At 53.7% G+C, this 21,721-nt stretch overlaps 12 protein-coding genes across 12 annotated transcripts; 6 read left to right on the top strand and 6 right to left on the bottom strand.

Annotated features, from left to right (window-relative positions):
• Window positions 1-539: 539 nt before the first annotated feature.
• On the bottom strand, window positions 540-1,646 carry CLAFUR5_09924 (uncharacterized protein; the record flags this gene model as incomplete). Its single annotated transcript, XM_047909072.1, has 1 exon — window positions 540-1,646. The coding sequence occupies one exon, from the start codon at window positions 1,644-1,646 to the stop codon at window positions 540-542; it is 1,107 nt and encodes a 368-aa protein (XP_047764835.1).
• A 2,355-nt stretch (window positions 1,647-4,001) lies between these two features.
• Window positions 4,002-4,874, top strand: CLAFUR5_09923 (uncharacterized protein; the record flags this gene model as incomplete). Its single annotated transcript, XM_047909071.1, has 2 exons — window positions 4,002-4,022; window positions 4,074-4,874. 2 exons carry the CDS (start codon window positions 4,002-4,004, stop codon window positions 4,872-4,874), a joined length of 822 nt encoding a protein of 273 aa, XP_047764830.1.
• A 1,335-nt stretch (window positions 4,875-6,209) lies between these two features.
• CLAFUR5_09922 (uncharacterized protein) lies at window positions 6,210-7,361 on the bottom strand (the record flags this gene model as incomplete). The annotated part of the gene is made up of 1 exon (XM_047909070.1): window positions 6,210-7,361. The coding sequence occupies one exon, from the start codon at window positions 7,359-7,361 to the stop codon at window positions 6,210-6,212; it is 1,152 nt and encodes a 383-aa protein (XP_047764829.1).
• A 307-nt stretch (window positions 7,362-7,668) lies between these two features.
• On the top strand, window positions 7,669-9,630 carry CLAFUR5_09921 (uncharacterized protein; the record flags this gene model as incomplete). The annotated part of the gene is made up of 1 exon (XM_047909069.1): window positions 7,669-9,630. One exon carries the CDS (start codon window positions 7,669-7,671, stop codon window positions 9,628-9,630), a length of 1,962 nt encoding a protein of 653 aa, XP_047764832.1.
• Window positions 9,631-10,031: 401 nt separating this feature from the next.
• On the top strand, window positions 10,032-10,535 carry CLAFUR5_09920 (uncharacterized protein; the record flags this gene model as incomplete). Its single annotated transcript, XM_047909068.1, has 1 exon — window positions 10,032-10,535. The coding sequence occupies one exon, from the start codon at window positions 10,032-10,034 to the stop codon at window positions 10,533-10,535; it is 504 nt and encodes a 167-aa protein (XP_047764831.1).
• Window positions 10,536-11,271: 736 nt separating this feature from the next.
• Window positions 11,272-12,024, top strand: CLAFUR5_09919 (uncharacterized protein; the record flags this gene model as incomplete). Its single annotated transcript, XM_047909067.1, has 1 exon — window positions 11,272-12,024. One exon carries the CDS (start codon window positions 11,272-11,274, stop codon window positions 12,022-12,024), a length of 753 nt encoding a protein of 250 aa, XP_047763928.1.
• Window positions 12,025-12,779: 755 nt separating this feature from the next.
• CLAFUR5_09918 (uncharacterized protein) lies at window positions 12,780-13,631 on the bottom strand (the record flags this gene model as incomplete). The annotated part of the gene is made up of 1 exon (XM_047909066.1): window positions 12,780-13,631. The coding sequence occupies one exon, from the start codon at window positions 13,629-13,631 to the stop codon at window positions 12,780-12,782; it is 852 nt and encodes a 283-aa protein (XP_047763929.1).
• Window positions 13,632-13,913: 282 nt separating this feature from the next.
• CLAFUR5_09917 (uncharacterized protein) lies at window positions 13,914-14,221 on the bottom strand (the record flags this gene model as incomplete). The annotated part of the gene is made up of 2 exons (XM_047909065.1): window positions 13,914-13,938; window positions 13,992-14,221. The coding sequence occupies 2 exons, from the start codon at window positions 14,219-14,221 to the stop codon at window positions 13,914-13,916; spliced, it is 255 nt and encodes an 84-aa protein (XP_047763930.1).
• A 390-nt stretch (window positions 14,222-14,611) lies between these two features.
• CLAFUR5_09916 (26S proteasome regulatory subunit 6A) lies at window positions 14,612-16,122 on the bottom strand (the record flags this gene model as incomplete). The annotated part of the gene is made up of 3 exons (XM_047909064.1): window positions 14,612-14,635; window positions 14,692-15,323; window positions 15,378-16,122. 3 exons carry the CDS (start codon window positions 16,120-16,122, stop codon window positions 14,612-14,614), a joined length of 1,401 nt encoding a protein of 466 aa, XP_047763931.1.
• A 597-nt stretch (window positions 16,123-16,719) lies between these two features.
• Window positions 16,720-17,343, bottom strand: CLAFUR5_09915 (uncharacterized protein; the record flags this gene model as incomplete). The annotated part of the gene is made up of 3 exons (XM_047909063.1): window positions 16,720-16,752; window positions 16,822-16,910; window positions 16,968-17,343. The coding sequence occupies 3 exons, from the start codon at window positions 17,341-17,343 to the stop codon at window positions 16,720-16,722; spliced, it is 498 nt and encodes a 165-aa protein (XP_047763932.1).
• A 1,231-nt stretch (window positions 17,344-18,574) lies between these two features.
• CLAFUR5_09914 (Ubiquitin carboxyl-terminal hydrolase isozyme L3) lies at window positions 18,575-19,482 on the top strand (the record flags this gene model as incomplete). Its single annotated transcript, XM_047909062.1, has 2 exons — window positions 18,575-18,865; window positions 18,916-19,482. 2 exons carry the CDS (start codon window positions 18,575-18,577, stop codon window positions 19,480-19,482), a joined length of 858 nt encoding a protein of 285 aa, XP_047763933.1.
• Window positions 19,483-19,814: 332 nt separating this feature from the next.
• CLAFUR5_09913 (uncharacterized protein) lies at window positions 19,815-21,590 on the top strand (the record flags this gene model as incomplete). Its single annotated transcript, XM_047909061.1, has 4 exons — window positions 19,815-20,259; window positions 20,333-21,129; window positions 21,199-21,516; window positions 21,564-21,590. 4 exons carry the CDS (start codon window positions 19,815-19,817, stop codon window positions 21,588-21,590), a joined length of 1,587 nt encoding a protein of 528 aa, XP_047763934.1.
• Window positions 21,591-21,721: the final 131 nt, after the last annotated feature.

Here is a 21,721-nt window from a genome sequence, read left to right as displayed (position 1 = left end):
CCGGAACGTGATTGACGCGGAGAGATTGTGCCGGATGGACAGCAAGGGCACTCTATGCGAAGAGGAGAAACCAGGTAAGACTTTTGCGCTGAAGGAGCTCTAGTTCGGCTGCGGCTTTTACGCTGTCACGCCGACTGTCATCGTATCGAATGGCTGCACCATCTCTGTTGTGGGATTCCTTGCGAATGGCACGGACGTCGCGCAGAGTCTTTCATGTACACTGCGACGAAGGATGACACGGGCTCGATCCTGGTTGGGCCGCCTATCTTCAATGCACCTATGAGCTTGGCGACGCTGCCTGATCGGTTTAAGGGGCTGGTGAACGTCACGATAGGGAGGGCGGTGGGAGATAACAGTTCTTCGACTAACGTGTTTGTGCTTGATGATTTGGTCTATTGCAACGAGTAGAGACTAGGGGCAAGGGCTGAGACGAGGCGGATCAAAACTTTGGTTGTGCAGTCTGAGGCTAGAGATCTCCATTCATAGTCTGTGCAAGAGGACATGGCTACGCCAGATCTGTCCATGCCCCTGTCTTACTCTCAATCAGTCCCAGATCTCGATTCCTTCCAAGCATCAGGCTCACGGTCACATTCTCGCCAAATTCCAGGTTGTAGAAGCGCCCTACACTCGAGCACGATGGTCGGCCCGCCAGAGTTCGGGTCTACTGGCCGCTGCCGTTGCATTTCAGCTTTTGTCGCCCTCTCGATGACTCTTTCGAACGTCACCTGGTCCGAAACCTCATATCCATTGAGCACGACTTCCTCTAGTGGTCCGACTCTTATGCCATGATAGCGCAGACGTGATACGAACTTCTCGAAGCTCAACTCGCTGGCTTCGGAGAACGCTGGTCTTGCATGGATGTGTACGTTAGCCACCGACAGTGTTACGTATCTTGGCCGTTGCCACGATTGTGTGACGAACATGTCCTCGCAGATGTATGAGAGTAATGTGCAGCTGGACTGCGCTGGCTGTGTAGCGTCCTCAGGTAATCTCCCCTGCAAGGCCTCGAGCGTGGGCGGTGAAGTGGACGAATTTGCGATTGTACTCGGGGCCGCGGCCGGAGAACCATCTCCAGATGTGTAGTCGAACGCTAGAGGCCACTGGAAAGAGTTCGTGGCTGCATGATCACTCTGGAGTCTGCTGGACGACACTGCTGGCGATTGGAGTGAGCTTGCAGCGGTCGCATGGGCGAGTACGGTGATACGTCTGCTGAAAGTGTCTTCCAGCGGGACTTGGCGTCTGGGTTGTGCAGCATCGCTGATGGTCCCAAGGAGTCGATGATTCTCGTGACCATCCCTCAGCCGGCCGCTAGAAGCTGGTAGTGATGAAGACTCCTCCGCTTCTCTGTCTTCAGTCTCCAGCAGATCCCACAAGGTATCGAAAAGCTGCGGGTCCTCATCACTATCTTCTCCCTCGTCGCTCTCCTCGTCGTCCTCGTCCTCGTCCTGCTCTGCCATCTCCTTCTCATACAGGACCTTACGACAGGCAGGGCATGTATTCGAGGTCTCGAACCATTTTGTCGCACACTTGGCGCAGAAGATGTGGCTACACGTTGTTTGAACTGGGCCGACAACTCTCGCGTAGCAGATCGGGCAGTCGTGTTGTATGAGATCTGCGAAGAAGTCTTTCCTGCTGGGGATCGCCATGTTCTACCGTGGAGTCTCTGCTGGTGTTGGGTATTCCTGTGCTTTCATGTAGTTTTGAGAGAGAAGGCTGGAAGTTTAGAAGCAGCTGACTAGAGTTTCGTGGGTGCTGCGGAAAGTTGCATTTACTGTGTGGTCCGTGGCTTTCACATGCTCGGGAGTAGGCTTTCGGCGTTCAGCTTACACGATCTCTATTATGAGACTTCATGGTAGACAGGGCTAAGCAGAAGTGACCAATTGGTTGTTCCGCAGCGCGTTCTGCTGTATTGATTTACCCGATAACGGTATTTGCACGAACTGTGTTCTTGTTAATCGAGGCTGTCCTGCGTAGAGCCGTCGTGCCAATTCCTAGTAACGAGTGTCAGAAGTGTGCCCTGAAAGCCAAAGAAGCGGCTCGATGATTCATGGTCTTCAAGCGAATTTGCATTCACTTCTAACAAAGCAAGCTCACATGCTCGCAAGCCGTCGCTTCGGCAGCAATGCAGATGTCCTGACTACCTTCAGTGCCATCAGTATCAATTGCAAGAACCAAAAGACTTATCACCCACGCTCCAACATACCACAACCATCTGAGTCATGGCAGATACAACCGCCACAGCGAACAGCGCGGATGTTGACAATCTCCCGGACTTCATCTCTCTTTTCGAACCCGCCCAGGAAGACAGTGTATGCGACTTCGGCGACATCATCCTCGTGGCAGACGATGGCTTTCATCCAGTACTGAAGCTCCGAGTCTCCTCTTGCATCCTGGCAAACACCTCTACCTTCTTCAAAGCTCTGTTTAGCAAAAAGTACGCAGAAGGCCAGCGACAAGCGGGACCTGGACCTCGTGAGATCACCATCAAGGACAAACCATCAGCGCTGACGTCGCTGTGCTGCTTGTTACATCACAAAGATCCTGCAAAGTCAGCTCAGGAGAAGAAGCTCAAGTGGGATGACTCAGATCTCTACGATCTGGCGGTTATTGCGGACAAGTTCGACTGTGTTGAAGCTATCCGCTTGCAGACAGAGACTTTTTTTTCGCGGTGCATGGCGCAGTGTGATGAACAATTTCGCCTGGTAGCTTCTGCCTGCCTACTGGACAATCCCAAGTACTTTCGAGAGTGCACCAAGTACCTGGTCCAGCACTTCAACCTAATTGCGAAGAAAGACATTGACGAGCAGCTTCAAGCCTACCTGCCGAAGGATCTGCGAACCTCTGTCAATGCCCAGATATCAGTCGCACGGGAGAGACTGACCTTTGAGATCGCGGAGCTGAACAATCAGTTCATCAATGCCTGCAAGGTTGTCGGAGAAGGCGCAGCCACTGTCAACAGCTTCATGGAGACGCTGCGAGATTACCACGTATGGCCTCTCGACTTTCGCTGGCAGGGAGTTGAGAATGTGCTGGGTCATCTCGAAGACCTTGGCATACCAATCTTGTCCGCGGACAAGGTGGTCAACAGAATCCGCAGTGAAAGTGCAGGCAGCTGCAAGTCATTTGACAGTGATGGGTGGGGTCGTACGAGGAATCTCTGCGAACCGGAGGTCATCAACGCACCCGCCGACCGCAGCGTACGTGAACGAGTTGAACGCGTGCGCCAGCTATGTGTGGGTATCTGCCTCGACTGTATTCGGGATAGGCCTTGTCGCGAGTCGCATCACTACAAATGGGAGAAGGACGCATGGGAGTCGCTCGGCATCGAATCTGAGGCGGGATCGGAGGATGGCGTGGAAGTGATGTACGATGCGTACAAGTTGGTTGAGAAGCCGATCTACTGGGAGGACGCGTGGTAGGACTCGGTGGCCTCAAGCGGTCATGAACAGTGTCTTGCTCTTATACCGGCATATTATCGCCATCATGGGCAGTGTGGTCTTGGCTGTGAATCGAGGGCGCGAAAGGAGGTGACGTCGATGGCCAAGGAAATGGAAAGGGCGATGGGGACAAGTGGCTCTCCATAGATTGGGGAAGGCAGCAGAAGAAACATGCATCGACACAACAGGTCATTAAACGTGCTTGTGTATCGCGAATCTGGTCGTGCTGCTGATTTCGGCCGATCCGAGTGCCTCCTATTCGGCATGCCGATGTATAGACCCACTCGTGCCGAAGCTTGAGCCTCACGAGAACCGCTGCACTCCGGCGGGCACGGTGTGACTAAGCTTCACGAGCAGCGGCGGCAAACACTCGATCGCGGTCATGATCATGCCCCAGCTGTACAAACAGTCACTGTCGCAACAACGACATGTTCAGTAACATCTGCTCCCAGTACTTCGTATCCAGCATCGCCTTCCAAGATTTGCATACTTCCGCATACAAGCAGCATTGAGGCGGCGACCGTTCTGTAAACACCAGCTATTGTGCGCACCAGATCAACAGACATGGCAGTAACGAGGAACAAGGTATGCACGTGCCTCATACCATCGCGATACGTAGACTGACCTCCTATTCAGAGGCCCGCCAGCGAAGACCCCGAGGACGCGACACACAAGAAGCAACGTCTCGAGCAGGCCCCGAAAGAGAAGCGCAACGCCACCAAAGAAGCATTATCCACCGCCCCCATCCTACGAAACATCCTCTGTCGGCTGCCACTGCTGGAGAGACTCTGCGCTCGCCGTATCAACAAATCCTTCAAAGACACCATCGACACCTTCCCAGATCTCTACTACGTCCCATTCTACGACCCCATACCCGGCCCTCGAGAATTCATCTTCTGGCAACCCTACGACAAACTCGGCAACAACGGCCCCTTCATCGCCGACGCACGCTGGGAGGACAAGCTACAAGCGTATTCACCTGCCCCCATCATCACCGTGAACCCCCTCATCGAGCGCATGGACGCCTACGTCAAACAGCACTCCCTCCCGCGCTCCGCTATGAGGGCGCAGCCAGCGCCGGGCAAATTCGGTTTCAAGCTTCGCATCTATCCGCAATGGTTGGTCGCCATGGAGCGGGACTTTCGGGACAGGAGGTGGCGGAATATGTACATCACGCAGCCACCGTGCCTTGAGATTAAGGAGTTGGAGCTGGCGCACCCGGGTGGGATTACGCTGGGGTTGTTGGCGGACGAATGTGTGAGGATGCAGGCGATGGAGCGGCTGGTGAAGCAGTTGGATGAGGAGGAGGATGTGCCGGCGGCGTCGCCGTTCAAGGTCGAGTTGTTTGGAGTTAGGGAGGGGTCGTTTCCGGTGAGGATGGCGAGGGGTGAGATTGAGAGAGGGACTTTGTTTGTGCCGGCGTTGCATGGATTTTGACGAAGTGGCGGCGTGTATGGTGTTTTGGTGTCTGTGGATACCGTGCAGCGTTTCTTGCATACAAAGGGCGTTTGGGAAGTCTCATTCGGGGGCGCAGCGTTTCTTGCATACAAAAGGTGTTTGGGAAGTCTCGTTCGGAGGTGCAGCGTTTCTTGCATACAAAGGGTGTTTGGGAAGTCTCGTTCGAAGGCAAATGATGTACAGTAGTGTTACTTCCACTCACATATGGCATTGACATCGCTCCTGCTTGAGTTGATCGCTGTTCACATGCCCATCCGTCCTGGTGACAGGGATCACTAGCGGTTCGCTGAGGATCTCGGCATTCGGCGTTTGCGCTTACATGTCGGTGTTGCTTCAGCCTTTCCTTTCTACTGCAGCATCTTCGCTGTATCTCGCCGCCTCATTCATCATTTGCGCGGGAGGTCGTCGTGGGCGTAGATCGGGATCGTCCAAATTTATCATCAGTAGAGGACGTCGTCGTTGAAGGTCGCCAACACACCGTCAGCCCTGGTGGTCGAATAGCTTCAGAACTCCGCCTGCTCGCGCACGATCTTATCTTGCATAACGCTCTTTCCATTTCACCTCGTCAGATCATGTAGTTGGCAAGACCTTCTCCACCAGAATAGCTCTTGACGTGAAAGCTAGTGATTGAGCTTGCTTTCGGCAGGGCCATGACATTTAGTGCGCGCACATCGAAGAGCTTCCGAAGGCGGTCATCTTCTCGCTCCAGCCACAATCAAGCGTCTTGTTGGCCAGAGGCCTGTACTGAACAGAATGAGCAGGGGAATTGGTCCAAGTGGTAAGATCCTCTGACGCAATCTGCGTATCTGTTTCAGAGACGTGTGGTATACGGTGAGGTATGCTTCTTATCGCCTTCGGCGACGCTTCGACTCAGTCGATTCCTCATCAACCTTGTCGATAGTCAAAGGGATGAGGCTCGAGCCCCGCGTTCTCCGGTATCATCTTTTGCTGCTTGACTACACACTGTCGTGAGCTCCTTGAGCAGAAAGAAAGACGTCTTCTCCGTCCTGTGCCACCAAGTGTACGGCGAAGCTTGGCCGCTCCCCTCGCGCCGCGTTTGCTGCCATCACATTCGAGCTGGTATTCACGTCGGCCGATCACAGGCACAAAGAGGATGTGGTCTAGTGGCAAAGGTTGCCGCACTGTGGACGTAGCCTGTTGAGTTCGATAGTCTGGAGAAGCTGGCGGAATGGTTGCCGGGCAGGGCTTGATGGCGCACGAAGGCGCATTGATTCGAGCGTATTCCCGAGCCCGAGCCATCGAGGCTCTACAGCCCTCTTGCATCAGCAGATCAAGGCTCCCCATGGAAAGAGCTCAAGCCTCAGGCCTCAGAGCAAGTATGTCGGCAAGCTTGAGCATATTCTTGCCGCCCCAGCCAGCGACGCCATCGTCGACTGATGGCCGAACCTTGACATACCAGGACCACGTCCGTTGATCGAGCTCTTCGGCACTTAATTTGTCTGCCCATGCGTCGTACAGCAGGTCCAAAGCTCGTAGAAGCTTCCCTGAATTCTGCTCCTTCTCGGCAGCCTTCGCACCGGCTGAAGATTTCTTCGGTGCTTCGCCATCTGCTGGAGCAGTATCGAATGCCTTCATGATATAGGCTCGAGCTGATTGTGGCGTGTACACCGGCAAGTCGCTATGGTTGCCGATCTTGGAAGTAGTCGCTGGTTGCTTGTCACTGTTCGACTTCTTCAGACTTTCGAGGTCGAGAGCCCAGAGAGCGGGCTTCTCTTCTTCCACATCTTCGGCGGTCGTGGTGGGCTCTGCATCGTCTGGAGCATCTTCACTTTTCACCTCCGCCTCAGCTTTCAACCTCGCCGATTTATCGTCCTGCTTCCACTCATAGCCCCATCGCCTGATCACCTTGATCTCCTTGCCACCGACATTGACGACCGGCTGACCTTCTCCGAAGCCTTCCTCCTCTGCACACTTGCCGGTCTCAATACCCAAATACACAGCTCGTGATCTACTAGTGACGCTGACATAAGCTTGCGCCAAGCTGAGTCTGCTCGACAACGGCTGCTCCGGCATAGTGCGCTTCAGCAAGACAACCAGGAACGCCAGCACGAGCGGAGCACGGTTGGTGAACAAGGCAGTTTGCGAAAGCTCCAGCTCGCTAAGTGTACTGTACGGCAATTCCAGCGACTTCTCCAGATCCGCAGGTGCTACAGGCTCATTCGAGAACAGACTTTCATTGCGTTGCTTCTTCTTTGGAGGAGCTACGGTGTCGTCTCCGGCTGCTCGTTTCTTCGTAACGCGCTTGGCAGCGGCGATGATCTGCTTTGTGACCTTCTCATCTTCGAACAGTGGTCTGAGGTCTGCTGGCTTGGCCTTGGCTAGCTTGTCTGTTGAGTCCAGGTTGGCTGTTTGAAGCCCTTTGATCTTGGCCATCGCTGTGGCAAGAGGCACTTTGGCATCTTGAGACAGGAAGCGCAGAAGCGCTTGCAGGTTGGTTGCGCTCATGATGAGCTTTGATGGAATTTAGACCATTGTTGATGTCGTTGTCGCGAAGATGACACGAAGTCGACGTGATGTACTCATATGCTTTTGGGAAGCAGGAGGAAGCAAGTAAATCTTGATGAGGAATAAATGAAATCTTGACCGCACAAAGAAACCCGCCTTTGCCGCCATGCTCCGCCACTTCGTTCGAAGCTTCAGGCAAGGCAACAATACCACCTTGACTCATCACCGACACGAGAGCTGGACATCATGTTTTCACACAACAGACGCTTGGTCAACAGCGATATCGACCTCACCCAGGCAGACTGCAATGGATGAATCCCGTGTTCACGACGATGGCAGGGCCGCAGAAGAAAGCGACGATGATATGTTCGACATGGTCTCTGGAGAAGTCGTGGACAAGACGAGACCAACCCTAGATGATGTGGACGATGGAGTAGAGGCCAAGGATGATGACTGGGACGACATGCTATCGATCAATAAACACGATTCTGCCACCGACCATGAAGAAACGCCCGGAGCCTGGATCACACTTCCACCTGAGGAGAAGCCACCTCCGACTGTAGAGGAGCTTCGTGCTATCAATTCCAGCGCGAGCGAGCCTTTCAACTTCACCAACGTACCGTGTTCCGATGAAAACACCATACGCATCATCGATGTCTTGCCAGGCACAAACGATCATGGCTTGTCACTCACCATGCGTACCACACAGTTATCTGGCCCGAGCAAGGACCATTATCTTGCATTCACTCATGCTGCTGCGACTGGTGATGGGTATGTGCAAGTGCCGTGCAACGGTGAACTGTTGTCCGTTCCACATAGCATACATGCTGCGCTGGTTCACATCGGCCGTCACCTGGACGCTGGAGTATGGACGGTGTTCGGGAGAAGACCTTGTATCTGGATTGATACTCTATGCATGGAGAATGATGATCGAGTCTGGCGAGCCACGAAAACACCAGATCTGTTTCGAGGAGCTGAGAGGACCCTCATCTGCCTTGGAATGTCTCAAGCTATTCCCACGCGCAGCGATTTTGTGGCTGTCGATGATCTCGACGTCGCAGGCATGCATATAGGAGATCCGAAGGCGCACCGGAGCGTTGACCTTGTGCTAAGTCCTGATGAGACGACGAAGATCTTGCGGGATCCATGGTTCAGTTCGCGAGCCAGTCTGCAACCTTTCGTCGCGGCGAAACGTCGAACAATCTTGCTTTCAGATGGAAAGGTAATCGACGTACCTGCATTTCTGCAGATGCTCAAAGCGCATAACTTGGAATCTGTCAGCGGCCCTATGAAAGACTTTCGCCACTTTGAGGACCTCCGGCCGCAGAGATTGCTGGTAACCAATCTCCACCACTATGCCGCTATGGTCCCTGACACGCCACACGACATCGTCTACGCACTGCTTGGCATCAGTTGTGGGTGCAAACATGTGATGTCGTCCGGCAGATGTGGCATCAAGAATTGCGGGTTGAGGAGTGTTCCAACATCGTACGAGCAGCCAATTGCGCCGTTGTTCCGCGAAATCGCACAAAATGCGATGGGAGCTGATCTGGTAGCAGTGCTCGTGTCAGCATGTATACGGCAGCGTGGCGAGCAGTCTTGGCCGAGCTGGGTTCCGGATTGGCGAATTATGCCTCACTACACGATCCCTCGCACTCAGAGATGCGTCGACGAGAGCTTTGGTGCCGACTTCAACACTCTGCTATGGAACGACGGCTTTCGTATGCTCGATATGGAACGATGGCAGCACAATCGCAATTGTCGACCCGCTGTCTCTGGTCCATATGGCTGGTCGACTCGTTTTGAGCACGACACACCGAAGCTGATCGGGTGGGTTATGCGGCTTCCTCCAGCGGGGATAAGAGCGGATACACTCTCGTGGGACGACGGACCTTTTAAGCCACCTGGAATGCGAACACCGCCATGGATGGGACGAGCCTTCGACAAGAGACAGTGTGGTCCATTCCTGCAGCCCACGGAGAAGTACAAGCGGGTTCAGCAGAAGATGTCAGAGCAGGAGCTACGATATCAAACCATCTCAGCGGAATGGCCATGCCTCGAGGCGAACGATCTTGTCTTCTTTATCCTTGGATCCCGGGTGGCATTCGTCGTGAGGCCTAATGGGAAGGGCGCGTTCAGACTTGTGGACTGCATCGCTCGATCTGCAGTCTTGACCAACATTCGATTCGCCTGGACTGGTAAAGGTGATGGCGACGTGTGGGCTTATGGCGACTGCGCCGAAGCGCCTGTAGAGCTGGAGCTGGCTTAGGGGCGAGGTTAAATGTATCATCCGAAGATCAAATGATTTTGACCATGACGGTAGGAATACAACGGAGCCCCACGCTCGTTAGTCCATTGCTCCAGCATATGCCGCCAAGCTGACACATACAGCCAATGCGGCCACGTGATTGTAACGTAGTACCGATCCTCGTCCCTTCATGCATAGCGAAGGACGCTTGGGTGAAGGATGCTTGGCACGAACTCTGAGCTCCACCTTGCCCTTGCTCGCCAGCTGCAGTAGGCTATGTCATATTCAGCCCCGGCCTGGCAATGTCGTCCTCTTTCTTGATGACCTAAGATGGGTATTAACGTTTTCTTAGCCCGGGATCGAGCTGCCATTGCCTTGCTATTATCATCACTGACATCGACAGCACTTGCTGAAGCACCAAGATGGCATCTGCCCGAGCTCACCACGCACATGTAGACGGAGAAATCATGGACATATACGACGTGCACTTTCCATCGATGAAAGACATGCCTCTGCCCGAATACCTCCAAGCAATCACTAAAGCAATGCTGGAAGCGCCAAATCGCATACCACCAGAGGCTAATGAGGAGATCCTAGGCCGTCATTGCAGTACAGATTTCAAGGTCACAGCAGGCCGTCCGGAGACGAATCTTATTGCCTCCAATCTTGAGCAGCATACGCGCAACCTGAAGGCGTTCATTGCTGCTAATCCGGACTATCATATTGAGGTTCAGAATACTACGATCCAGCTCGATGACAGGACTGGTCGGGCTGTCATCTTTTGCACGACTAGGGTGAGTGGACTTTTTGGTGCGCATGGTGTAAGGCAGAGTGTGAATCAGGTTCGTGCAAGACGGAGGCAGGATGAACATTGGGTTGCGTATGAGTTGGCGAGTTTGCGTGGGCCGGGGCATTTGACGTTCTGATCGACCTATGGATGTGCTGGCCATCAACCACTTTGGTCTGGTATTTGTCGGCTGTTTAGCCAGGTCAGATACAGTGGAATCGGTACATCATGCTCTGCTGGTATCTCACAATCGGGCAAATTCCCATGGCATCTCGATGATCACTGCCATCAGTCAGCACTATCCCAAGGGATAGGATTCCCGCAGTGTCGCTCGATACTACACGATCGGGCATCTGCCTGCAAGCCATATGATCAGCTCAAGTCAGGCCGTTCAAAGCGATGATTGTCGTTACAAAGGCGCTCGAAGGCGAATAACGCTGCGATGTTGGTCACGAACAGGGACAGCAAACGTGACGAGGAACATATATCCAATGTGCCGTCGGCTTCATCACTAAGTCCTCTGAGCCGCTAGACCTATCAGTGGATTCCAGTCTCTTCTTACCTATACCCACCCAGGACCAATATAACTCGAAGTGAAGCTCTATGGCCAGCGAGAGAGAAAGAGTTGCGCGACACCGATCTGTCTAACTCCATGCAGCGAAAGGTATTTTGAAGTGAACGGCAGGAAGAGATCTGCTAGAAGGCTTTGGCGTCCCGTGTGCCAGAACATTCATCGCATGTGCTCAGAGACCCTTGGACACCTCTTTTTCTAAGCACCATCAACGCACAATCTTACAATTCAACGACTTGGGCCAACTCGGTACTGCGACATCTCACCACCCAGAGCCAGAGACAGATTACACGCGCCAGTGATCATGTCTTCGCAGAAGGACTCGGCCGGAAACACGCCTCTAGCTATGGTTCGCAAGGAGGAACACGACAGCATCGACGATGGCAGTGTCGTTGTCAGAATCTCGAAGTATGCGGAGTGGCAGATTACCAACAAACTAGTCACCAACGACAAAGCTTGCGACAAGGATATCAATGTCGCAACAAAGCAGGACCAGTCAAAGAAGTCATGCCCCTTCCTCGAGAAGGCGCCACCAGAGGTGCTCCTCAAGATCTACGACGGTATCTTCGAGGATATCAAGATCGATGCAGACAGCGGCAGTCTCGATGTTGCCGTTACTCGTCCAGCCATACTCGAGGTCCACAAGCTCATCCGCCGCGAAGCTATGGGCCCATACCTCAATGGCATCTTTAGCGCCATGCTCGATACCCGCAAGGAGTACGTAGCACTCAAACATCACTCGAAGAAGGCCACAGAAGCTACGCGCGGTGTTCGAGACTCCCAACTCCACGGTCAGCTGATGCTCATCGCCATGCCACTCGTCGTCAGAGCAGGTAGCCAGATGGTATGCATCGGGCAGTACGCCAACTGGCTCAAGGCCAAGGTCACCAGCCTTGACTCCGCACACCTCGTCTCTGAGCCTCATGAGAAAGTACAGGCCGCGTTCAAGAGAATCGCAGAGGACGCGCGTAGTCCTTTCGGTCCTGCTCCACAGGTCGAGTTGATGGAGCTGCTGTTACAGCTGGAGAAGCAGCAGCGCCAACGTTCTGCTGGTTAGAAGGTCACGGGGGCGCGCGACAAAGGATCACATTGGGGCGCCTCAGCACGACACCTACAACGATGACATAACGAGCAATACACGAACCGAAAATGATCCACAACCTGCAGAACAGAAAGAGCAAAGCCACATTGGAGCGTTACGAATACGAGCATACGGCGTCAAGGAAAGCAGGCGTGTCTCTCGACCACTGATCACGCAGCAATACTGTCTACAACGACGGCACGGCGAACATGTGCATACTTGATCTGTGGCTATCGCTCGCCGAAGCGACAGGCAGGCTTCCTCCCAGCACGTGCATGAGCAGCACCAAGAGAGAAGGCTGGACGAGAAGTCTTGGCACATTGGGGTGGAGTCACAGCATTACTCAACACGCGTCGGCCGAAGTAACATGGATGATGGTGCGATGGACACGAGTCGGGACTGTTGATTTGGGTGCGGAGTAGCCCGACAGGTGCAAGAAGTACCTGGCTGGCAGGCAAAGTGCCACCTCCGTCGCTAGATAGACACCTGACAATAATAAGTCCACCAACCGAACCCGTCGCGTGCCGTTGATTGCTATAGAGCCATGTGAAATGTATGTGCCGTAGTTCGTACCATACCATGGCGGTAAGACTGCTCCCAGTGGATGTCAGCGTGGCAATGTTGCCTACTGCGGGCGAGACACGCTGCTTCCGACAAGGCCTTTTACCAAGCTCAGTCGATGACGAAGACGTCCCCCAAGCATCAAAATCATCACATTCTCCGTACCGCTATCACAATCCTCCGATGAATCGCCGCCGTCTCCTTCCCTGCACGGCATCCTCTGCCATCAACGCCCAATCCAACCTCGACAACGGCCCACTCAACCACACAGCCTGGTTCTTAAGACAGAACCGCAGTCGAAATTTATATGCCTTTGCCCCATCAGAAGCGTAAAACTCCAAGAACCGAACCTTATAAGGCTCCAAATTGCACTGGACGCGCAGCTGTCGACACCAAGGACCAAATCCACGCCCTACAGACCCGTCATCGCCTTCGCAATCTACCTCGGACTCCTGAACTGGTAGACGCATACTCTCCACCACATCATGTCTCCCAGTGAAAGCAACAAGCCGCTCCCCAGCCTCATCATACGAAGCGCGACTTCTCTCAAGGAGATCCATGAGATCATTCACCTTTGCTGTATGGCGCGGGCCGTGGTATCCATACCATGAATCCGCGTCGAGGTTGTACATGATCTCCGGTTCTTCCGCGAAGGCACGGCTGTGCCGGTTCCACGCCGCTGCGATGGAACGGATAGACGTGCTCCACACGAACTTTGCACCGCGGAAGTAATGCTGGTGCTTGTGCCAGAACCAGGATGCGGATTCGGCGTTGACCTGTCGGCTCGCTAGGAAGATTTCAAAGTCGCGCATGGAGAAGCAGAAGCTGCCGTCGTCGCTGCGGATCCAGGAGCTTCTGATGCGGTCGTCGATGCCGTCGAAGTACAGCTCGTAGACCTTGTTGCGGAGTTCTGCTGGCAAGGAAAGGAAAGTAGCCTTCGTAGTAAGTTTGGGCGTGGAGTTCTGGAGGACGTCCTTAGGAGTGCCAGGTGTCAGATCCAACCTGTGCATCATGTTCTCCATGTTGAGCAGCGGTGTCTTGTCAAACTTGTCTGCGTGGTGTGGTTGACGCTCCTATGTTCGATGAAGAGGTGGCACGTTGATGAAGGTGGCTCGGGAGTGCGAAGGCAATGTGAGAGAAATGTGAAGAGCTTTTCATCCAGGGCGGCGACATATATAGTCTTTGGACTGCGGTGTGCGCGATGTCTAAAGCCATGCTAGTAAGCTGATGTAACCTCGCGGCCAGCTTTTGGCTGTTTCAACACGTACCAAGCAGTCCCATCACCAACTCCACTCTCTCCGCGTTCACTTCGGCGGCGAGACGACAGGTCTATACACAATCAGCGACATCAACATCAAGCTCACAGAGGCATCACGCCTCACCCAAACAGCGCCAGCAAAGCCGGCAGAATGGTCCGTATGCTGACTTGCTTCCTCTTCACAGACGGCGCAGCTGCATCTTGTCGCTTCGGCTGCTTCTTAGTCCTCCATGGCATGTTAGGCATGACGCTGTGTGTGTTTGCTACGATCAAGGGACTGATGACAGTGCCCTCGTAAGGCGCAAAATGCTCTTTGGAATGTATGACCTCGGACTCCGACGATTGCAGCGCCATGACATGCAGTTGGGGTTTGAGACTCCCAATTCTCAAACGTCTCTTCCGATCGCGACAACATCTGGGAATCGTTGGCAACTGGCTTGTCAGCGAGTCAGCTGTACCTATAGGGAAAGGTGTCGTGTGTCAGTATGCACATCATTCGAGTTGCGGCCCGGTGCCAAACGACGACCACGAGTCGATGGTACACATCTCGATACGATGTCAAGACGAAGCGCGCGAGTCTTGCGGTAGTCTTGCAACATGCACAAGACGTGCCAGAAGGTGGAGCTGCCACACTTGTAGCAGCGCTTCTCATTCTGATGGTAGTGTACAGGTCGTCTATGGATGCGCTCCGTGAGGCGCCGAGCTATGCTATCGTACCATGATCCAGTCGTATCATTCCCTCGCTTATGCGTAGAAGTTGACAGTGTCCTGTGAATCGTTGTCAGTATGCGTCTGGTCCACAATCGGTGCACAGCACCACTCACCTTCTTCTTGGCCTGCACTTCGGAAATAGCATCAACATAATGCTCGTGACTGATCTTGCTCTGCCCACTTCGCAGAGCAATCATGCCTGCCTCCACGCATACAGCCTTCAGTTGTGCACCGCCGAACTCGTCCGTACTCCGTGCCAACTCGGGCCAGTTGACGCCCTCATCGACCGTCATCTTTCTGCTGTGGATCCGCAGAATCTGTGCTCTTGCTTCCTCGTTTGGCAGTGGGAACTCGATCTTCCTGTCCAAACGACCAGATCGCAGCAGCGCAGGGTCGAGCACGTCGACACGATTCGTTGCAGCAAGCACCTTGATACGCTCGTCTGACGCGAAACCGTCGAGCTGATTGAGAAGCTCCAACATGGTGCGCTGGACTTCTCGGTCTCCAGACTTGTCGCTGTCGAAACGCTTTGTGCCCACGGCGTCAAGTTCGTCGATGAAGATAATCGAAGGAGCCTTCTCTTTCGCAAGAGCGAAGCAGTCGCGGACCAATTTCGCGCCATCTCCAATAAACATTTGCACGAGCTGTGGTCCAGCGAGCTTGAGGAAGGTGGCCTCGGTTTGTGCGGCGCAGGCTCGGGCGAGGAGGGTCTTGCCAGTACCGGGAGGGCCGTACATCAGCGCGCCTGTCAAAGGGTGTTAGTCCAGGTCTTCATCTATACGTCGTTTCATATGCATACCCTTTGGCGCCTTGATGCCAATCTTCTTGAAGCGCTCTGCCTCCTTCATCGGCCACACCACGGCCTCAACCAACTCCTCAATCTGCTTGTCCAGACCACCAACGTCCGTGTACTTCTCCGTCGGCTTCTCATCGACTTCCATAGCCTTCACTCTGCTGTCGTACTCGGCGGGTAATGTATCCAGAATGAGGTAGGAGTCCTTGTTCACACCGATGAGATCACCAGGTTTGAGCTTCTCGTGGTCGACCAGTCCGATGAGTGGCAGGAAGATGGTTTGTCGTGTGGATGTCTTGATGACGGCGGACTTGCCGACGCGAGTGGCATCGAGGTCGATGTTGGCGCCCTCTTCTGCCGCCTCCTTCTCGACGTCCAGATCTAATATCTCGACCACGTTGCCAACGAGATATGGTAGTTGTCTGTTGTTGTCGATCTTCTCGACATTGTCCTTGATCTTGTCGACCATACTCTGCTTCTCGTGTGATAGTCGCTGGAACTCGCTCTTCATGATTCGTGTGTCGTTTTCAAGCAGTCGCCGCCGAGCTACGATGTCGCGTGTGGAGGAGTTGAGGATTTCGTAGTCGATGAGGTCTTCCTCTTCCTTCTTCTCATCCTCCTCCTTCTCGCCATCGGCATCCTTCATGTCCGCATCGCCGTTCTGGTCCTGCTTCTTGTCCTTGTCGCCGTCGTTGTTCTCCTCCTTCTTGCCATCGCGCTCCATGTCATCCAGATCCTCGAGTGTCGACATGGTGGCGGTGGTGTGGTGTGGTCAAGGGGGTGATTCAGAGTATCGGAGATGTTGATGACGGCGTGTATGGAGTGGAAGTGATGAGGTGGTGTGGGCGATGATGTTGAGTTGGGGTGGTGGTGTTTGGTGTTTGGTGTTTGGTGTCCGACTCGGAGGCAGCTTCCACTGACGAAGCTCCATCGACCATGCCGAGGAGGACCCGGCCCGCGAGGAACTCCGACATCAACTTTCCACATTCACGCTTCACCTTTCGTGCACTCACATGTTTGCTGGCACATCACCCAAAGTTTTGACCGCTACATGTCGTTGTTACCACTCGACCCTACAGCACGCTTGCACGCGGAGACCGTGGTAAAAGACTAACCAACAGTGGACGCCCAGTTTCACAGCCGCTCCCTCAGTCTGGCGACGGACGTAACAGCAGTGATCATAGCGAGATATGAAATAACGCTCACTGCAAGAACCATAACTACAAGTACATATAACCAGAATCATCTATACTACAGGTCCGCGCTTATGCACAAAACTCAACCAGCGTGACGAGTGGACGTGGCAACGTCGCCACACAGCTGTCGAGATTCCCAAACTACAGCGAACCTAGATGTCATTGCAAGCGACACTGACACCAGCCTGCGAAAATGGAACACTGATCAGCATGTCTCCTCGCCGTAGCCACAAAATCGAAAGGTATCAACTCACCAACAACGGCAAAAGACAACACTGCGCCGTCTTTCCATCCTGAGCACAATCCTCGTTAAAGGAGTCCTTGTCATGCGGCGTGTTCGTCGCTACGAATGTCATCAGCATCCATCACCAAGTCCACAACCCTCGACGCGAAGACCTACGGTTCTTGCAGCTAGCCGACACAACCCCCAAAGCATTCAGCTCACAGCACTGCGGTACCGCTTGCAGGCCGGGGCACGTGAAAGCATCGATGTCGTCGTCCCTGTGATCGTAGCCGTAGCCAGCTCCGCCGCCAGAGCCGGAAGTGTATTGATACCCGCTGTAGGTCTGGCCATTGGGACGAACGTTATCGTCAGCGTCGACCTGAGTGTTACCTGGGTAGGTGTTGTCGGAGTAGCCCTGAGGACGGTAGTTCTGCTGTGCATCGACGGCGGCGTTGCCTTGGTGGTCATAGGCTTGTTGGCGAGCCTGGAGCTGAGGCATGGCGGATGCGATGCTGGCGCTGAGGGCTAGGGAGGCGACGATGAAGGAGCGCATGTTGATGTATGGTCGGGGTTGATACGATGTAGAGACGGTGGGAAAGATGCTGTTCAAGCTATTGTATGTTGAGGAGGCAGAGTATTTGGTCTTCTGGAGGGTATTTTATAGTAGATCGAGAGTCTCAGAGAGCCTCTGTCGCCGTCGTCGTATGCAACCTCGTACTGTCGCGTATCTCCACTGTTCATCTTGTTAGCAGGGCGAGTTCAAGGATGGACTTGGCAGTGCTTGTTACAGATGTTCTGGGTCATATCGATCGTAGCAGAGTCGCATGATAGCACTGCACCGCCCTCTCCTACGGACGTAATGAGAGTACTCGGACAAACTACGAGGGCCGATGACAGTCTCTGCATCATAACTTCCATGCCTGCATTTCGTCTCATGGGAACAACAGCTGGTGCAATGAGAGACCCGAGAACTTGGTGGCGCGCACGAGCTCTACTGTGCTCTCTGTGATAGAGTAACCCCCTGTCGCCTTCAGGTCACCGTCCTGCAGTATGAAGGGACGTATGATGTGTAGAGCCATCGGGTGCGGTTCCGCATGTCTACTATGGAGGTATCATCTGGGTGCAACGCGTCATTCTGTGAGTCCATACTTCTTGATACATGTTCGGCTTTTACTGTATCCGGTCAGAATGTTGTGTCAGGAAGTGCCTGCCAACAAGCCATCTGGTTGCGTGGAATGTCGAGGCTGCTGAACTGTTACGGCATGAGTGAATCCTTGACATGGAGCTCTTACGCTGCTGCACACCGTGAACGTTGGCTGCCTGGCAGCCATTGAGGTAGTGCAGTGGGCATGTGCAGCCACAGAAATACAATTACTTCTTCGAGCCTGCTTTACCTGTAAGAAGCAATTCGTCCAGTGGTGTCGTTGAAGTCCGGCCAACGAGTACGTGTCGTGCGCAAAGGATTCGTCATGAGGCTCCGCATTTCTTGCGTACTTGTCACAGTGGCGAATGACAGCTGCCAGAGAAAGTCTGGGATGTGCTACAAGCAATCACAACTCGAGTCATGTTTCAATGTCGCTTGTGTTTGATCCTCTCGGCCGGTTTTATGTTCACGCCGCTTCGTACTGATACGAGCACAGCGAAGTCTTGATGTCTTGCGAACTAGCGTCGGTGGCATGATCGGTGCCGGATGTTGAGATGTGCGAGTGAATGAAGGAAGTGTGGTCGAGCTAAGGCTTTAGTCAGCAACTCTCCTACCAGGCACCGACGCCTTACGCATGTGCATGGGTGCAGATCATCTTGGTTGCAGCAAGCAAACAAAACAAAAGTTAGTGGTGTCTCCTCTCCACACTGACAACAGAAGTCCTACCACCAACATGGCGACCACCTCTGCGAGACCCGGCGTGCACATCCGAGAAGATGGCAAGAAAGTCCTCATCCCACTGGAGAACAGCCCAGAGGTCTTCACTGATCTCATCCATCGACTTGGAATCTCACCTGAGCTGGGCTTCTACGACATCTACAGCATCGACGAGCCAGATCTCCTGGCGATGGTGCCACGTCCATGCCACGCAGTAAGCACTTCAGCACGTCAGATATAACCACATTGCTGAGCACATACCAGATCATCTTCATCTCGCCTGCCGATGTGTGGCACCGCGTACGCGACACACACGATACCGGCTCCAAAGAGCTCACCTACGATGGCTCAGGCGGCGACGAGCCAGTAATCTGGTTCAAGCAAACCATCGGCAATGCCTGCGGGCTGTATTCCCTCATTCACGCCGTCGGTAACGGTAGCGCTCAGCAATTCGTCCAGCCTGGATCTCTCATCTCAAAGCTCTTGACCGAGGCTGAACCCTTGAAGCCTCTCCCGCGCGCAGATGTTCTGTACAACTCGGAGGAGCTCGAAAAGGCTCACATGGCTTCGGCCGTCAAGGGCGATTCGAAGGCCCCAGACGCTGCGGAGCGATGCGGCTACCACTTCATCACTTTCGTCAAAGGCAAGGACGGGCAGCTGTATGAGATGGAGGGCGGATGGAACGGTCCGATCGCGAGAGGTGCTCTCGAGGAGCATGAGGATTGTCTGAGTGAGCGGGCAGTCGAGTTGGGCGTGCGGAAGTACTTGCGCGAGGCACAGGGGAACACGGAGTTCTCCATGGTGGCTTTGGCGACGCGACCGGAAGAGTGAGAGCGTCAGGTCACGATTGACGAAGTGACGAGGAATGACTGCAACGAGATAACGAGAACGCTGGCCTTGTTCCTGCGTCTTTCACATGTTTCCATGTGCCGAACGGAGCTTTGTCCGGCCCCTGTCAACGTCCAATGACGCGTGCTCTCGGCGCGCTTTCCATGAAACTTTCACGCGTTGCCCGTCGTTCTCGTTCCTGCTTCTTTATCGTTCGACACCTCACCTCTCCACAAGGCAGCAATCATGTCCACTACCATGAGATCGCCTTCGAATATGGAAAGCGTTCATGTTGCTGCGCACTCGTTCCTGAGACCACCTCAGTACCTCCCACGATGATCAACTCCTCCCCAGCCGAGTATGCCTTCATACGCGTCTGCATCTTCGGCCTGCAATCAATTGGACCTCTGGGTGTGGTATATGCCTGTCTGCAATGGATGATACCAGCACTATCTATCGTCCCTCTCCCGATCAAGATCTGGCTATGGACTGAAGCGATTTGGTATTGCGTCTCGATCATCTGGCTCCACAATTTCCTGCAAACGCCAGCGATACATCCTGAATTGCGCAGCAAAAGCGAAAGGCAGGCGCTCTTCAATCGAGTGATCGCAAACATAGATCCGGAGGCTGTGGAGAACAACATACGGTATTGGTTCAAGGGTGCACTATTTGAGGATATTGGCAGAGATGGAGTGAAGAGTTGGCTTGCTTGGGCTTTCTTCGAAGGCAGGATTGAGAAGGATGGGAAGAATGATGGCGAATTAGAGGGATATGCTTCAGGTAAGACAGGCCGCTATGGTGGGCGGGATTCTGGCTACATGCTGTCATATACGGGTCACTGACAGCTTCACAGAGCTGGAACAGCTGCTCGGGAAGTCATTCGCATTAGGAAACGGCAGAGCTGGACCATTACGCCTGACACTTGATCGCATCGATATGTCCCATCGGAGCTTGCTCTGGTACTTTATGGTCGGCTTCGTGGACTTCCTTGCCTACGTGCGCCTGAGCATCAACGGGTATCATTTCCATCGACAGTCGTACAGCAGCTTCTTTGAACTGTTCCCACTACGACCTATTGCCCTGACTGCTACCAAGCGATCGCCAGCGAAGCACATTACCTACTGGCATAGGCCTCACACCTCGAAGACACGCTTGCCTATGGTGTTCATTCACGGAATTGGGATCGGATTATACCCATACGTCAACTTCTTCAAGGATCTCAACGAGCACGTCGACGATTGCAAACCCGACGACGATGGTCAAGTCGGTGTCATCGCAGTCGAGATTATGGCGATCAGCTTTCGCCTAACGCACCAGATCATGGGAAAGGATGAGATGTGCCGAGAACTGCTCAAGATTCTCGATTTCCATGGATTTGAAAAATTTGTGTTGGTCTCACACAGCTATGGCAGTGTGCTGACTACGCATATCTTGCGCAATGAGCTCCTGCAGCCGAGGGTTGATTCAGTCTTGCTTATCGATCCTGTGACCTTTCTGCTGCATACACCTGACGTGGCTTACAACTTCACCGTACGGCAGCCCAAGGCAGCGAACGAGTGGCAGTTGTGGTACTTTGCTAGTCAGGATCCGGGCGTTGCACATACATTGGGCAGGCACTTCTTTTGGACTGATAATGTGCTGTGGTTGGAGGTACGTATTATTCTCGGGGCATCGGCACCATACGATGCGTGCTGTTTTCTCGATGCTGACCCTGTTTAGGATCTCTTACCCCTAGTCAGTAAAGGCATGCGAGTCACTGTCAGTGTCGCCGGCAGAGACTTGATCGTTGATACCGAGGTCGTTGGAAAGTATCTTTCGCGAGCAGTGCAGTCTCGTAAATCAGGCGATCCAGCATTGGTCAAGGGCCCACCAGAATATGTGTCGCTATCGGCCAGCGACTGGAAGCAGTCGCGATGGCAAGGCCAAGGTCTAGAAGTGATCTGGTTCGAAGACACGGATCATGCGCAAGTCTTCGATACCAAGGAGAAGAGGACGAAGCTTGTGAAGGTAGTAAGGGCATATTGTAACTCAGGTTCAGTAAGTACTTAATAACCGTCTACGGACCCATCTGATCGCCATCGCAGTACCCACGATCTGGACGCGCCAAGTGAAACCTGCGGATAGCGCCCGCATCGCTCAGCACATACCGTTATGTGGCGAGTGTGGCCGTGATCGACTCATGTCGTGCATGTGCCGCTCTATACTATTGCTGATCATATTGCCAGGATACCCTACCTCGTAG

Source organism: Fulvia fulva, chromosome 7, assembly GCF_020509005.1.
Source record: "Fulvia fulva chromosome 7, complete sequence".
In the NCBI taxonomy this organism is placed as follows: Eukaryota; Fungi; Ascomycota; class Dothideomycetes; order Mycosphaerellales; family Mycosphaerellaceae; genus Fulvia; species Fulvia fulva.
Note: the sequence above shows the minus strand (reverse complement) of the source record. Positions and strands in the feature narration are given on the sequence as shown.